The sequence below is a fragment of the Hemibagrus wyckioides genome, linkage group LG27 (assembly GCF_019097595.1).
Source record: "Hemibagrus wyckioides isolate EC202008001 linkage group LG27, SWU_Hwy_1.0, whole genome shotgun sequence".
Classification (NCBI taxonomy): Eukaryota; Metazoa; Chordata; class Actinopteri; order Siluriformes; family Bagridae; genus Hemibagrus; species Hemibagrus wyckioides.
In genome coordinates, this window is record NC_080736.1 from 7,178,704 (window position 1) to 7,195,942 (window position 17,239).

The 17,239-nt window shown below is 38.4% G+C and overlaps 1 protein-coding gene across 1 annotated transcript; it reads right to left on the bottom strand.

Annotated features, from left to right (window-relative positions):
* Window positions 1-9,680: 9,680 nt before the first annotated feature.
* tph1b (tryptophan hydroxylase 1b) lies at window positions 9,681-16,932 on the bottom strand. The gene is made up of 11 exons (XM_058382157.1): window positions 16,587-16,932; window positions 14,988-15,122; window positions 14,602-14,785; window positions 14,412-14,512; window positions 14,236-14,303; window positions 13,918-14,114; window positions 12,606-12,741; window positions 12,137-12,263; window positions 11,318-11,413; window positions 11,035-11,168; window positions 9,681-10,138 (listed from the first exon to the last, which is right to left on the bottom strand). The coding sequence occupies exons 1-11, from the start codon at window positions 16,674-16,676 to the stop codon at window positions 9,964-9,966; spliced, it is 1,443 nt and encodes a 480-aa protein (XP_058238140.1). The 5' UTR covers window positions 16,677-16,932; the 3' UTR covers window positions 9,681-9,963.
* Window positions 16,933-17,239: the final 307 nt, after the last annotated feature.

Below are 17,239 nucleotides of genomic sequence, written 5' to 3' on the forward strand. Positions count from 1 at the left end.
GCTACGTCAAGTTTGAGAACGAAGACTTTTTTGGAAATAGTGACTCCTAAAGCCACTGCATGTGTGCACCCTGTGCTCAGTGCCTTGTGATTTTCATGCAGTCACTTCATCTTCCCTAGCTGTCATGCCAGCGGCCCAGGATGGAACAGCCGGCCCTGAAATTTTAATGCACAGCAATTAAGCCTTCACAATCGCTTAAGTGGGTTGGCATAGTGGCAATGGAGATGGAGGAGCTCTGGAATGAGGATGCGTGGGATAAAGGGATGACACCACATTGGAGGAAACTGGGGAGACAGTGCATCAGTTAGAAAGAGATAAGGAATTTAAGTGGAGCAACTGTCTATCTATCTATCTATCTATCTATCTATCTATCTATCTATCTATCTATCTATCTATCTATCTATCTATCTATCTATCTATCTATCTATCTATCTATCTATCTATCTATCTATCTATCTATCTATCCATGTAGAGGAATGTGTTTGAGAATGTGTATTTTACTGCAGTGCAATACATTTGATTTACAATCAATATGACATTAAAAATTCCCATTATTGAATAGTAATTTATTCAAAAAAAGTCCTAAAAAAGAGGAATGACCAATTTATATTCAAAAAGCAAAAATGTATGCACATGTATGCAGGGGTACATGGTTACTTTTACGATTTTCAGGTAGAAAACAAAACCCATTTGTAATTTGTTTTGTATAAGACCATCTGTATGAGATCATAAACGCATAAATGCCATACAGAGCCATTTATACAAATGGAAGTTTTATATAGTCCATTTTGTTTGAATAAGTAAACATATTACGAAAGCAGAGATCGAAAGTACTTAGTACTTACTTCAGGTAATTAAAAAATGATTATTGTATTTACCGTAAATATAATTTGAGGTGACTTGAAATTATACCTGAGTATAATTAAACATTAATGCTTGTGCTCTTACCCAATTGCATTTCCATAAGAACATCGATATGTTTTATTTCTTAAGTTTTCATTCAAACATTCTAAGTACAAGTCTGCTGACTCTGGCAGTATTATTTTGCTCCTTTTGACTGACTACAATTTCTATTATTATTTAAAAGATCCAATGAAGTGTATGCTAATTTTAATGGATCTTCTTCTTCTTTCGGCTTTTCCCTTCAGGGGACGCCACAGTGAATCATCTCTCTCCACCTATCCCTATCTATTGCATTCTTAACACTTGCACCCACTAGCTTCATATCCTCATTTATTACATCCATATACCTGCTCTTTGGCCTTCCTCTTTGCCTCCTGCCTGGCAGCTCCATGTCCAACATTCTCCTACCAATATACTCACTCTCCCTCCTCTGAACATGTCCAAACCATCTTAATCTGTCCTTCCTAACTCTGTCCCCCAAACGTCCCTCTGATGTACTCGTTCCTAATCCTGTCCAACCTTGTCACTCCCAAAGAGAACCTCAACATCTTCAGCTCTGCTACCTCCAGCTCTGACTCCTGTCTCTGTCTCAGTGACACTGCCTCCAAACCATACAGCATGGCCGGTCTCACCACTGTCTTGTACATGCTAATTTTAATGGATACAACAAAATAATCAACCTAAGACACAGCAATACAGTTGATGCTCAAATTTGATCCATTCTGCAGTAGATAACTTCATTTGAATACGTTAGATTTTGAAGTTACTCTACTGAAATCTCTACTGAAATCATAAAAGGTCCAAATGCTTTTCGTGAAGATCCTTTCAAGACACTTAGTACTGTGTGACTTACAGTTGTGGGAGAGTAATGACTCATAATCGCAGTATCTGGTGTCACCCAGGAGAGGATGGGTTCCTCTCAAGGTTTCTTCCTTACGTCATCTGCGGTAGCTTTTCCTCGTCCCTGTCACCTCTGGCTTGCTCATTAGGGATCTAAATCTATATCCAGATTTCTGTAATGATCTTTGTGGCTGTTGGTAAATTTAAATAAAATAGAATGAATAGATTTTATCAATTCATACAAATGATCATGTCTTCAGCTGACTATGATGAAAAACCCTGTCTAAAATGTTTTTTTAAATGAGTGAATTTTTACTTTTAAACACTTTTGCTCACGTATAATTGACTATAGCCAGTGGTTTTGATATATTACCCAAACATTCGTGTACATATCATTTTCTACTGTTTACAAAATGGAGATACTAGGTTGTTACAGTCTTGTGGTCCACTAAATGTCTAACATAAAATAATTGTGAGAGTAATTGGATGACACTCAACCAACTCAGCATCATCCGGACAGGGGTGCACCTGGTCAATAGTCAACTGACCCACATTAATATATAATGTATGATCAGGAAACCTGAGTACAGAGGCTTTGCAGAACATCCATAACTGACACTCAGTAGAAAATGGGAGTAAGGGGGATGGGGGAAGCTCATTAGGGCAGCAGTGATGAAGCAGTAAATTGAACTGGTTCTCCTGTCTCTTCAGCTGCCTGACCTGCAGTCTCCCAGGGGTTTTGGAGTGTTTCCATGACTGAGAAAGGCCAAGCATTTTCAGGAAGCATGTACAACACACATGTAGCTCAATGCTGTTGATCTGCTTTGCATGCTGTGGTTGGATAAATACTTGTACTTGTTGATATGAAGCAAGTATGAGTATCTGTGTATTAGTATCTAAATACTTGGTGCTTGAATAAGTGTTGCATAAGGCAAATCAATCTAACTTGTCTGACATAGCAGGTGGAAAATCTGAAAAGGTCAGATGAATGTAAAAGCACTGAACAGGAAATGTATCATACATGAAGCCATCAAGCTTTCTAGTGAGCATGGCCTTCAGGTCACATTGATTTTAGCCAGCTTTTTAGTCTGTAGGTTCTCCCCTGGGGCATGTAAGTGCTATCCACTTAACATCAGCCTCATTGAACAGCACTCCCTTCAACTGTTGAGATAATATGAACACCTGCAATTTAAGAGTGCACCTTAATGCCTATATATCCTGAAAGGACTACTATCCTTGATTATAACATCATCACTGCCACTATTGTACTAGCTAGACAGCAGCTAACATTCATTACCCCCTGTTTGCCATTGCTTTCTGGTGGAGTCTGATGTCTCTCTCCTTCCAGTCCACATTTGATAACTCTTTCAGCTTCAGTGATCTTCAGTACCCGAGCTAAGCTAAGCCCTTAGCTTGCTTTCTGCTTCAGAACTCTAAAGTGATCTTTAACCACCCATTTCCTGTTAGTGGATCAATTCAATTCAACTCAAATAGACATTGTGACAAAACAGCTTTACAGAAAGTAGACTTAGTGCCCCAGTGAGCAAGCTAGAGTCTACTCAAAGAAAATCTACCTGAGGAGAAAGAGGAACCAGACTCAAAATGGAATCAGTTCTTTAACAGATGATTTTTAAATTAGAAATATCTAGGTGGTTAGCACCTTCGCCTCACACCTCCAGAATCCTGGGTTCAAGTCTCGCTCCCACTCACTGTGTGTGTGGAGTTTGCATGTTCTCCCCATGCTTGGTGGGTTTCCTCCGGGTGCTCCGGTTTCCTCCCACAGTCCAAAGACATGCTTCTAGGCTGATTGGAGTCTCTAAATTGCCCATTGTGTGTGAATGAGTGAGTGTGTGTGCCCTGCGATGGGTTGGCAATTCATCCAGGGTGTATCCTGCCTTGATGCCCGATGACGCCTGAGATCACAGGCTCCCTGTGACTAGTGACCCGAGGATAGATCGGATAAGCGGTACAGACAATGAAATGAAATGAAAATATCTAGGGTTAAGGTTAGGGGTTGGGGGTTAGGGGTATGGATACATGTGCATAATACAAATACAAACAGTACTACATGTGTTGAAAGGATATAAGTATGAATATATTGTGAATTGGTGTCCTGTAATAAGCATATGACAGTTTTTATGATTAAAGCAGCAGTTCTTAGATACGTATCAGTAGTGTTCCAATGAGATTTTTTTGCTCTCTAGCAAGGATGAGCCTTGGGCATAAGCTGTTTTGGAGACGTTTCGATGTGAGACCATCCCTGGTAGCAGAAGGTGCAACATACATCACCTTATGCCTGGAGGATCTGATGTTTATGTGCATTCTTAAACATCAGGCCAAGATGTTGCTTTCTAGGAGATGAACACAAAGAGTTACAGAAATACCTGAACAAGACCTACACAACTCTAAAATGAGGTCCCATACATCATGGTCAATCCAGTTTCCCATTATAATCTCTGGTAATCTTTTAGCTTGCTCTGAAATATCAGTGACCTGTTTATTTTAAAATGGCCGATAAAAGGATTTGTAATCCAGCTCCAAAGTGGTGCAGCAGAAAGGCATTTGCCTTATTATTGTGGGGATCACATGATTGAATCCTTGTAATTCCATAGCCATCCATGGCTGGAAGCCAAGGGAGAAAAATTGGCTATGCCCTCAGGGTGGGAGGAAGGATTTCTCATGGGTGTCTGTAAGTTCATGTATAAGCTAGAATGCAGCTGAGGGCTTTCTGCTGCCCTGTGACACAAGATGTTCAACAATTAAAAATGATGCATTTTCTTTGCTTCATGTGTCTCAAAGGAAGCATGTGCTACCCTTCACACTTTTGGTTGGTATCATATGATAAAGGAGTGTCCGGTGAACAAATTTGAGAGAAAATAGGGAGCTGTTTATTTCATAAAGTGTGTATTTTTCCAATCTGCAGTTTTCATTTTAGCATCAAGCATCCAAAAAGCCTCTGTTCTACAGAAAGAGAGGAATTAGAGCAGGAACTACAAACATCCTGGAACTACAGTATGGCACAGGTTTGATACATGGCATGCTTTCTGAAACTTACTAGGTTTCTGAAAAGGTTCCTGTATTGGAAAAAAGTCACATCAATCACCCTGACGAACTGTCCACAACAAGATTCAACAAGAAGTCATCCACTGCAGGGAACTCATAAAAACAGACAAGCCCCATAAACACTTAAGGCAGTGGTGTGTGTTAAAGCAACACAATTCATGGCTTGTGCATTGACTCACATGTAAATATACATAATTATGATTAGGAGTTTGCATTTTGGAACAATGAATGTGCTCCCTGACAGCTGCTAGTCAGTACATATTGAAAGAATATTCAAGCATTCACATTATGATGAGCAATATGCAATTATCTGCTGTCATCATCATAGTCTCCTTAGTAGGAGACAGCAGTGTTGTGAATAGAAATACTTTATCGAGCATTAGCTTGTCTGGTACCGTTGCTGAGCACCAGGCAAAAGATTTAGGCTCATACTACTACATTTCACTATAATCACATATTTGTATTATATCATACAGTGACTTTTAATCAGTAGACAGCTTCAGGGAGTTCAGAGCCTACAAACAAATCAAAGCTTTATGACATGGCAGCAAGCATGAGATGAGCATAATAACCATCACTGTGTCAAGTTAGTTAACATTCAAGAATTTATATATATATAAAACTGTTGTTTGTTTGCCTTAGCTAATATTTTTCCTACATTTCCTGGACACTAATTTACCAGAATAATTTAACATGTAGAGCACTGCACACCAGGGAGGACTCTCCATTGATAGATGTTGAACCGGATATTACACACACACACACACACACACACACACACACACTTTTTTTTCCTCTCAGAAATCCCCAAAGTTTTGCTTTAGTCATATTTGTATCTTAAGATTTTTCTGTTATTGAGTCAATGCTTTGAGTGCAACAACAAATCTTAAATTTGCTCTGGTTTAACCTCTAGCTTCTAATATGTGCATGATACAAAGTACAGCATGACATGACTTCAGAGGCATATGACATATGGCATATGAGTTACTAGTGTGCTAAATATAGCTATATGGTTTGCAGGGGAATTGGCAAGAGAATGATACTTTTGTAGTATGTAATTTTAACTAAAAACACCTTTTAAAATATCCATTTAATTAAAAAAGCATGCATGGAACTGTATATAATCATAATCATGCTTAACTCACTAATTTATCAGTAAAGAATTGTTTACTATCCTAGCAGAATTAGTTCATGGCCAATTGTCATTACATTTTCAATACATAATCTCTTAGCCTGGTCACTAATTAGCTAAAATCATGAACTTTTAGCTAAATTCCAAAATTAATAAATACTAGGGGGTAACATCCATCCATCATCTATACCCACTTTATTCCTAATTAGGGTTACGGGGATCTGCTGGAGCCTATCCCAGCACACACTGGGCGAAAGGCAGGGGTACACCCTGGACAGGTCACCAGTTCATCGCAGGGCCACATATAGACAGACAACCACACACTCACTCCTATGAGTGATTTAGAATTACCAATCAACCTAATGTACATGTTTTTGGACTGTGGGAGGAAACCGGAGCACACCCACAGGGAGAACATGCGAACTCCACACAGAAAGGCCCCTACCTGTTCAAATCCAGGATTCGAATCCAGGATTTGAACCCAGGACCTTCTTGCTGTGAGGCAACAGTGCTAACCACTAAGCCACTGCGCTGTCTGTTACATTAAAACCACTGACACTGCACATACACTATATTGCCAAAAGTATTCGCTCACCCATCCAAATAATCAGAATCAGGTGTTCCAATCACTTCCATGGCCACAGGTAATAAAATCAAGCACCTAGGCATGCAGACTGTTTTTACAAACATTTGTGAAAGAATGGGTCGCTCTCAGGAGCTCAGTGAATTCCAGTGTGGAACTGTGATAGGATGCCACCTGTGCAACAAATCCAGTCGTGAAATTTCCTCGCCCCTAAATATTCCACAGTCAACTGTCAGCTGTATTATAAGAACGTGGAAGTGTTTGGGAACGACAGCAACTCAGCCACGAAGTGGTAGGCCACGTAAACTGACGGAGCGGGGTCAGCGGATGCTGAGGTGCATAGTGCGAAGAGGTCGCCAACTTTCTGCAGAGTCAATCGCTACAGACCTCCAAACTTCATGTGGCCTTCAGATTAGCTCAAGAACAGTGCGCAGAGAGCTTCATGGAATGGGTTTCCATGGCCGAGCAGCTGCATCCAAGCCATACATCACCAAGTGCAATGCAAAGCTTCGGATGCAGTGGTGTAAAGCACGCCGCCACTGGACTCTAGAGCAGTGGAGACGCGTTCTCTGGAGTGATGAATCGCGCTTCTCCATCTGGCAATCTGATGGACGAGTCTGGGTTTGGCGGTTGCCAGGAGAACGGTACTTGTCTGACTGCATTGTGCCAAGTGTAAAGTTTGGTGGAGGGGGGATTATGGTGTGGGGTTGTTTTTCAGGAGCTGGGCTTGGCCCCTTAGTTCCAGTGAAAGGAACTCTGAATGCTTCAGCATACCAAGACATTTTGGACAATTCCATGCTCCCAACTTTGTGGGAACAGTTTGGAGCTGGCCCCTTCCTCTTCCAACATGACTGTGCACCAGTGCACAAAGCAAGGTCCATAAAGACATGGATGACAGAGTCTGGTGTGGATGAACTTGACTGGCCTGCACAGAGTCCTGACCTCAACCCGATAGAACACCTTTGGGATGAATTAGAGCGGAGACTGAGAGCCAGGCCTTCTCGTCCAACATCAGTGTCTGACCTCACAAATGCGCTTCTGGAAGAATGGTCAAAAATTCCCATAAACACACTCCTAAACCTTGTGGACAGCCTTCCCAGAAGAGTTGAAGCTGTTATAGCTGCAAAGGGTGGACCGACGTCATATTGAACCCTATGGATTAGGAATGGGATGTCACTTAAGTTCATATGCGAGTCAAGGCAGGTGAGCGAATACTTTTGGCAATATAGTGTATTTGAATACATATGGAATAGTCATATGGTAATGGTGAATGTATGCATTATCAAAATTTATTTTCTGTTCTCTATTATTTGGAATAAAAACTTTCAAATGCTTTCAAAAACTATATGTAAAATTTAAGTGTTATTTTTTTTTCTTTAAGTTTCATTTATAATATACTACATAAAATACATGTTCAACAAGCAGCAATGCAAACGCTGGTTCAAACTATAACACAATACTAGGTGTCTACCCTGTCATTATAATTTCTAAACATAATAAGCTATACTTGTTTTTTTTATTATTATTTAATTTTTTAACATTTTCAGTTTATCCATTTTGCCTGTTATTCACTTTGAGCTCATTAAGAAAAGAAAAGAAAAGAAAAGAAAAGAAAAACGGACAGGTCAAATGTAGAACTGGACACACTGCATTCTTCCCACAGTGCACCTGGACAAACACTAAAAAAACAAACAACAATGTCAACAAAATGATAAAATCATTGCATAATGAAGCCACATTTATGAATTTGTTTGTACTTCAAGTGAGAGCTGTGAAGAGACAGCCTAGATTGGGCGTACAGTATCAAATCACACACACACACACACACACACACACACATCCTTAAGAAAAGCTGTCAGAGTTAACACACGGAGCCCTAGCGCCATCTGGCGGTCAAAATGGTAGTGCAACTGTGCAGCCTAGTCTACTTCTAGTGAATGTTGCAGGAGGATTTTGGGTTCAGGCTAACAAACTATTTGTGCCATCTAGTGCTTTGTGTGTGTGTGTGTGTGTGAGAGAGAGAGAGAGTTTGTGCGTTTTGCATGAGTATGGATAGTGCCATGTATTGGATGGTGCTGGAGACATGAATGTTGAGCTAAAATGAAATAAATAAACTGCATGATCAATTGAAATAGACCATCTTATGGGGCTAAGGGTTTGAAAAGCCATGTCAACATGTATCCTTGTTTTTCTTGGTAGTTCTCGACAATTCTTTTGTTAATCAGTTACCAGAGATGCTGAAAGGAACAACAGGGTTTGGTGTGCAAACATGTTCCTCCAGTAATGTCTGTCATTCACAGCTAGCATTTAATAAATCATAGATCGTTGGGATTGTGGATCATTGGCCTGTCATGCATCAGTGTGAATTTTCTTTGTATATTTCTCAGCATAATACCATTATGAAACTCTTATATGATTTGATTACATTTTAAATGAGAAAATACGCCTGATTGATTGATAGACTTGCATAAACATATGTATTTCATGCTTTTACTTTTTTTTATTTTGACATCAACTATTTTCACTTTGGTTAACAGTTTGTTTGCTTCAAGTCCAACTCCCTCACCGCTGTCTTTTCCTTCTTTATCACGTTTATATACCATATAACAAGCTTCAGCTTAATGTCAAGCCTACTTAAGAACGATCAAAGACAAGTCAAAGGTCATTTTTTGCTTTATTTCTAAACATTTTACTTGATATGATGCTCTACATTGAATTACTACCTGCTATGTCAGTCTTTTCCTGTTCTGTACTGTTTACATAGAACTTCAGCAGACCACAAGGATAACTGACATCATAGTTAGGAATTAATATTCACCAATACATGAGAATGGATTCATTATGCAAGGGCTCTCTCTCTCTCTCTCTCTCTCACACACACACACACACACACACACACATATAATGAAATAATATTCTTTGTAACTCATACACTACAGCAATGAGAACAAGCAACAAAGCGTCTCTATATAATTACAATAATATACCATTTAAAAAGACTTTTGTCTTTTAAATAAACTTTCATTTAAATAATCCACCCAGACGATGTATGTGTGAGGCTTAAATGTATTCTCTCTAGGCTTTGATCAGTTTTGTGTTTGATTAATTAGGACATCAAACTCGATCAGATTCGATCATTAATCGATCGGGACAAGTGTACACCATTTACTGAAGTCTCTTTATAATCAGTGAAGTGTGTAGTGCTGGCATTCAATCAGCACTGATTTTTTTCAGTGGAGAAAACAGGATCTGACATATACATCTTAAACGTGATAGTGATTAAATGGTTTGCAGTTGCAGTGTGAAAGATAATTGACAAGATTTAAGCCAGTGATCTCAGATTGCACTCCATCACACTGCAGAGAAGGTTGAATTCAACCCCTCTGAGCTCACTAAACTCCGCCTTGCTGTGGCTTCCCCCAGGACCGGGTGCATTGTGGTGTTAGACTCCCATGCGTTTGTGGAGCCTTTGGAGTGCGTCTCCCACTATGTCCAGTTCATGTCGGAGCTCCTCAACCACGCTGTTAATGCTGGGCATGTCCCTCAGCACACACACACTTTGTGTGTACGGGTTGTAGCGCACAGTGAACGGACGCCTGATGGTCTTGGCAAATTCCCTATGGAGGGAAAGTGATTAATTAAAATGGAAAATAAATAGGCGAATTATTAATATTAATATGAACTTTTAACCCAACACTATATTTATGAACAGGTAGACGTTAAATCACAGATTCTAGAGTTTATTCTCTCCATATGGAATCTCTGGAGCGCCCATGTCTTTAAACAAGATCCATATATAGATGACATTAATTGTTTGCCTGGGATTCTGTTAAAAAAAATGACTGTTATATGATGTTTGTCAGTCATTGTCTCAAAATATCCTGTTTATCCATGAGTCATTTTTCTCCTTATTTCTCACATAGCCATTTCACACAGCCAGGCTTTGACAAGTACAGATATTCATAAAACTATGCAAATAAGCACAAATGTTATTCTTTAAAAATGTTACGTGAGTCTGACCAGTGGATGTGTTAGCATAATAAAACAACAATAAGAAGAAGAAATCCATTTATTTATAAAATGGATTATGGTCATATTAAAATGAACATTTATGTGTGCAGTTATATACTGTCTCTAAGCGTATATCTTATATATAAACAAGAAACTTATTCTATTTGGTTCTATTAATAAGTGAAGAAAATAAGCTTTCTAGAGTGCATTAAAAGTATAGAAGTAATCTGCCATGATGTTGTATGACTGGCATCATACAGCAGAAGGATTAAGTTTTATTCAATTTGAAATTCATTGACTGCACTTAAGAAAATATCTCTAAATGTTCATTTTGCTCATTCCTGCTAAAGTTATGAAAGCTCAGCATCTACAGTATATCTTATATTTATTCTTACTTAGATGATCCAGTGAAAAATTGGTTTAAATGGTAAATCCAAGTCTTTTTGATACATTTACATTCAGGATTATGGAAATAACAGAAAAGAACAGATTATTAACATACCTCATTTTAACCATAGCCTCCTCAAAGCTCTCAGACATAAAGTAGACCTCCTGAAAGGTGGTGATGAGACACTCCTGTCTGCATGTCACTTTGGGATCGAAAGGCAGGATTTTGGCACCGCCTGAGAGTGCGTGCTGTTAAAGAAGCTCACTGTTATTGTCTAAGTTTAAACAATAACACTGTATTTTCATATTAAGACACTTAACACAGCTTAACACACATAATGAGTGTGTGCATCTCCACTAGCTACAATAGATACAGTAAATTTGTATTAGTTAGCTACCTGAAGTTCACTGATGGATGAGAGAAGACCTGCCCCGTAGGCTCGAAGCTGGCCGTCCTGCTTACATAAGCCAAACTCCACCGTGAAGAAGTAGCACTGCAATTAAACATCCAAGATGTTTAATCCAAAATCCAAGATTTCTATATTGACAATATTCACTTACAGAGATTGTTTTCACTTTACAGCTCCAGCTTCAATCCTGAGCTCAGATTACTGTCTCTGTGAAGTTCATATATTTGACCTGTGTTTACATAGGCTTTTTCTGGGTTTCTTCCCACCTCCTAAAACATGCCAATAGGTGGACTGGATACACTGCCCGTAGGTGTGAATGAGTGCATTAGTGTGTTTGAATGGACTGGAGTTTCATCCAGGATTTACTCCTGCCCAGTATTCCTGGGATATGCTCCAAATCCAAAATGGGGGCCCTGACCAGGATAAAGAGTTTAATGAAGATGAATGAATGATGAATGAAATTAGGTCCATATATTAGAAACAACTGCACTTGTACAATGTAATAAATAAAACATTGGCAGTATCTAATAGAAGGAATTTGTGTACTCAACCCTCTAGAACTTTTTTTATGTGGCAGGAACTTTGCGGTAACTTTTCACTGAAGTATGTTTTAGTTCCTGCACAACTATTGAGATTTCTGTCTGCATTTGTTCATCCACAGTAACCACTTTATTATGATCAGGGACACATTGGATACAGAAAAGAAAGCAAAAAATGCTTTACCTGCTGCACCAGCACGCAATGCTAGGACTACTTGTTTATGTGACATGTTGAGATGACTGTAACTCTGAGGAACAGAAGACTTACGGTTGCCAGTTTCTGTACGGCATCATCAGAAGCCCCCAGTGAAGCTAGGCCTAACTCCTGAGAGAACTGGGCAAAGCTTGGTTCTGCCAGCAAGGGCACATGACCAAGCAACTCATGACATGTGTCCCTGTAACACAAAACAGCACACCAAATATAAAGTATTGTATTAGATGAAGGGCAAGGCTGAGCTTTAAGCACAAACATGAGATTACAGAAAAAATATTAAGTCTTTTGAGCTTCCTAAAATGATGCTACCTATGATAAATAGAAAAGGTATTTCAAGTGAAGAGATAGTATACACTAACAGGCCAGACAATAGGCACACTGACAGCTGTTTATTGTGTTGGTGAGATGACATGATGAGAATGTTGTAGAGACAAGCAGCAGGTGGTGGTGTGTTTGTTGTTTTAGATCAAGGACAAACTGCCAGGCCAGAGAGTTGATGTATGATGTATGATGTCATACTCACGGCTCAGGTGTGTAGAGTGGATGAGAACTGTGGCGAATGTACTGAGTACAGTGGAACACGCGAAATGCCAAACCTGCCAGGAAATCACGGGGTGACAAATATCCAGCTACTGGGCGAATTGTGAAGCCTGTTTGCTCTGAAAAAACATGAACACAGACATGACATAGTCTTTATACACATATACACGTTTTATTTCATGTGTCAAGTACAGTTATAGGGGAAAACAACATTTCTCATATTTCTATTTGATTGGGAAACATAGAGTAGCACCTTTAAGAGATCCCCTGGAAGGACAAATTGATGAACTGTTTAAGTAATACTGTATACATAAACATTATCTTTTCTTAGTAAAATAAAATGTGCTTTCCACAAAGGAGTCTATGCACATTAAAGAACAGACATTAATATAGAAAGGATGGCGAGCAAAACACCACTACTGTCCTGTTCCTTCCTTCCTTCCTTCCTTCCTTTCTTCCTTCCACCCACCCACAGAAAAGAGATGGTACACTTACATTAACACCAAGGAACAGTTTAGTGTCACCAGTTTAGAATAATTTTGGAGGTAGGACGGAACCGAAGGACCCAGAAGAAGAAGATATTTGTGCACTTTGATGAAGCCCATGTTTTGTAGATGTAAAGAGAACATGCAAAACTCCACAGAGACTGAGATTTGGAATTAATCATGGACTAAAAAGGGGAGTGAAGTGTCTCGCAATTCCGTCTGTCACAATCTTCGTAAAGTAAAACTCTTGGAATTAATATGATCATTAATAACGCACACAAAAAAAAAGCTTTTCATATTACAGAGAACCTGGAAACTGTCTTGTTCTTGTTCTGTATTGAAGACTTTTCCATGGCAGAAGGTTGGTGACCATCATAAATAAACCGTCATCTTCTTATAGAAAGTTTTACCGTACCGATGATTAAACAGTTTTCTTTGTTAAATAGTAACATGCATTTTTTCCCCCCATTTACTATTAGCTTTAGATTATGTAGTGTTCACCATTCTCTGAATGATTGGCTACTATAGAAATGTTATCATATTAGGCATTAATTAAGCCTATTTTTTCCCCCCGGCTTAATAAACTGAAACCTGAACAACTTTCTGAGCTGCTGTTAAATAAATAATGAATAAATAAATAATAAAATAAATAATAAAAAGTAATAGAATAATAAAGTTTTTTCAAGATTTAAGATTTAATAAATCAACAGAACCATGGTCTGTACTGTAATTTTTATGATTGTATTGTAAACTCCAATCCTTCAGCTAAAGTCTTTTACAGAACTGATGATGAAGGAATTACTGTCTCACCTTTGAGAAAGCGGGATACGTCCTCCAGCTGAGGGATGTTGTCTTCTCTGTAGCCACACTGCTGTGTGAGCAGAGGCAGGTTACGCAGGTACTCTCTACAGGCGTGTGTAGGGTAGAGCTTATTCAGCTCTCTGAACACCACGCTCCACGTCTTCACCTCCTCCTCTGTGAATTCCACACGTGGGATCGGGTCTCCACTTCACGTAAGGTATGGATAAAGGAAGCATGTGAAACAGAAGAAACGACTGAGTGACATATACCTTCGTTACTCTTGAACAGCAGATTATGAAAAGCAATATAGAAATATGGAAAACCTACTGTTTGTAGTTCATTGCAAGGTCAGCAAAGTACCTCCTTCTCTTTCGGTAGACACTGTCTTTAAATCCCTGAAACAAGATCAGAGAAATATATCCGTCAAATAAGGCTTCCTGGTAAAATGGAATTGATGCAGCAAGTTACAAAGAAAGTAAAATTGTAATGAAAAATACACTCACAGGATGATCAGCATCCAGGTCAGAACCGTACATCAGAACACGGTTGGCAGATTTGTCAAGATCTGAGATCTTCCTGGGAAACCAGGGCTCTTCTGAGATAGCTAGAAATAATAACAACAGGTAAAACTGTGAAGCTCTGTTAAATCATGATATCGTAATGCTTGTGTAAAAAGAAGAAAAAGACTTATACTTTCATCAGGTGTGCTCTGTTGGTCCGGTAAGTCCATGGTGATGATGTTTGTTTGTTTTCTCAGCAGCTGAATGATTTTGTTCAGAGTCTCTTGCTCACTGTCACAGTTGACCAACACCTCCAGCTCAGAGTTACGCCACCTGGACTTCCGGGACTCGATGTGTAAAAGGCTGATATGGTGTTCCTGGTTGTGAATGTTAGATGAATATAGGTCTTACTGTCAATTTATTTCACTTACACAAGTAAGGATTGTAAATAAATGTACTGCACATGCTCAGAAAAAAAGGACACTAAACTGTACTGTTCTTGTTGCTGAAGTTAATTATTTTCAGAGAAAATATCTAGTATACTTAGCTAGTACCAGATCTTAGCTAAGTTACGCATACCTGAAAAAGTTTTAATGCCTTTACGAGGTTACCAACTTCATTCTTCAGAGAGAAGACAATTGCTGCATGTTCTTTTTTGGAGGACAGGGAATCATCTTGGCTCTCATTAGTATGATTAAATGTGGATTTATTCATCTTTAAACAAAAGGACACAACAGTGTAACAAAGTTTATTACCATAATACAGATACAGTTTCAAATAAGATATCACTGACAACTAGATAATGTTGCAATAATGTTGCGTCTAACTTTCTCCCCAGTTACAGCCTCACATTAGAAGATATTAATTATGAAACTCCAAACACAAACATATCAGGACCGTTACATAAATTATGCAACATGTCACTGGCTGATGTTTATGTTGCCGCTGTTCTGCACAGTAACATTTGCTTCTATCTCTTAACAATAATGCATTTACATTTGTGAGAATAATAAAATGAACGTGCTACATCCCTTTACTAACACCTTTTTCGACTCTTTGTGCTTTTCTTCAGTGTTTAAATTACATTACATTATTTATTTATTCATTTTGAAACTGTCTGACTCTAAATAATATTCCATCATTAGAAATGATAAGTGATTTAATATGAGACAGGAATGTACAGTTTTGACATATAACAAATATTTGGAACAATTATAATCATTTGGCATGAAGTAATGCAAGGTTGAATGCATGCAGTATGTGATGCTATGCAAATATTACATGCAAATATCCAGTTATGACGCAGCATTAATGCGCAATAATTTATTAGCTTTACTCAACTCAATTACTATCAAAGAATGTTACATTCATTGAGTTGACACTACAGGATTTTACTATTATTATTACTAAGTATTAATAATGGCAGGACCAGGATTAAAAATTCAGCGATGTCCATCTTGCAGAAACGGCACAGTTAATATATTACAATGCATAGTATATCAGGTACTCGTTTCTGATCTCTGTCATGTTATCCCACCATTCTTCCTGGAACCTGGACTCCATTTAGACAAGTTGAATAAGGTGGTTTACATTCAGCTGATTGAAGAATTTCACAATATCTCAACGCTTTTTTTTTTTTTTAATTAATTTTGCTTCCATTTTCTAAATTCATCATCAAGCTAAGTTCATATTAAAGGTGCACATAGTATAAGAATTGCAAAAAAAAAAAAAAAAAAAAAACCCAACAACTGTCTGTTTACTGAAGAATTTCTTACATTTGTTACAGTGAACCGATTTTTTTTCAATTTAAGAACAATAATGTAGAGAAACTTGACATGAATAAGTAATGATGATGAATAATAAAAAAAAGAAGGAGTGCATGTAAACGTTTCTAGCGTCTAGATTTTAGCAGGAAAAGTAAAAGCGTCAAACCCTGTACATACACAGAAGAGGGAGAGAGTTCAGCACTGTGTTGTGGACAGCGATCTCAATCTGATCAGAGGTCTAAGTTCTGTCCACTGCGTTAACATTACAACTTTTAATCACCTTCACTTATAAGTCTCCCTTGCTATAGTCTATTAAAGACGAGATGTGTAGATGGTCAGTTTGTTAAATGGTTGTGTAGATCAATATTTTTTTTTTAATATATATGAAAAAAGACAAGAAAAATCCACTAACCTCATAGTTGTGTTGATTTTCTATGTGATATTTGTGAATGGAGTCAAAAGAGCGTCCTCGGCGTGGTCCGTTAGTCTTAGTCGAAAACATGCCATCTAACTCTGTGGACGCGTGAACGCGTCACCGAGAAGGCGCGTGTCTTCCGGACTTCAGCGCGAAGCGGTATTTATCCAGCGCTGGGCACTGGACAGGGGCAATTACGCGCATGCGCGTGCACGAAGGGGTTTTGCACTACTAACACCAAGTGCTGATTACAGAACTGGGAAAGGACACGGAAAATAATGATCAAGAAGCGTCATCGAGTGGTGTAGGCTAATTAATCCGACACGGTACTCATTATAATAATAAGGTAATAAAATGTTTCTTTGGAAAATGCTTTTACATAAACCTTTATAGTTTAACACCTGAAGATGGTGGCTGTTTGATTTATTTTTGTACTCTTCTGCAACGCCTATATAAATAATGACCCTTAGAAGAAAAAGAATAAATAAAACATTTTCCTTTTTACTGAGCTACACAAGAACTGCCATTAGGTATAGAACATTTCCATTAGTTAGTAAAATACCTACTGCAAATAACACAAGCACAACATGCCGACATAATTAATGAAATGTAGTTGGAAATTTGTCATGGGATGATATTATCCTAATAAA

Bases quoted from the DNA above. Each gene is read 5' to 3' on its own strand.
- tph1b (XM_058382157.1), bottom strand. From the start codon at position 16,676: ATGTTTTCGACTAAGACTAACGGACCACGCCGAGGACGCTCTTTTGAC. The intron at 14,115-14,235 runs GTAGGTTTTCCA...CCTTACGTGAAG, and splicing joins CTTGCAATGAACTACAAACA to TGGAGACCCGATCCCACGTG. The intron at 11,414-12,136 runs GTAAGTCTTCTG...GTTTAATTGCAG, and splicing joins CCGTACAGAAACTGGCAACC to TGCTACTTCTTCACGGTGGA.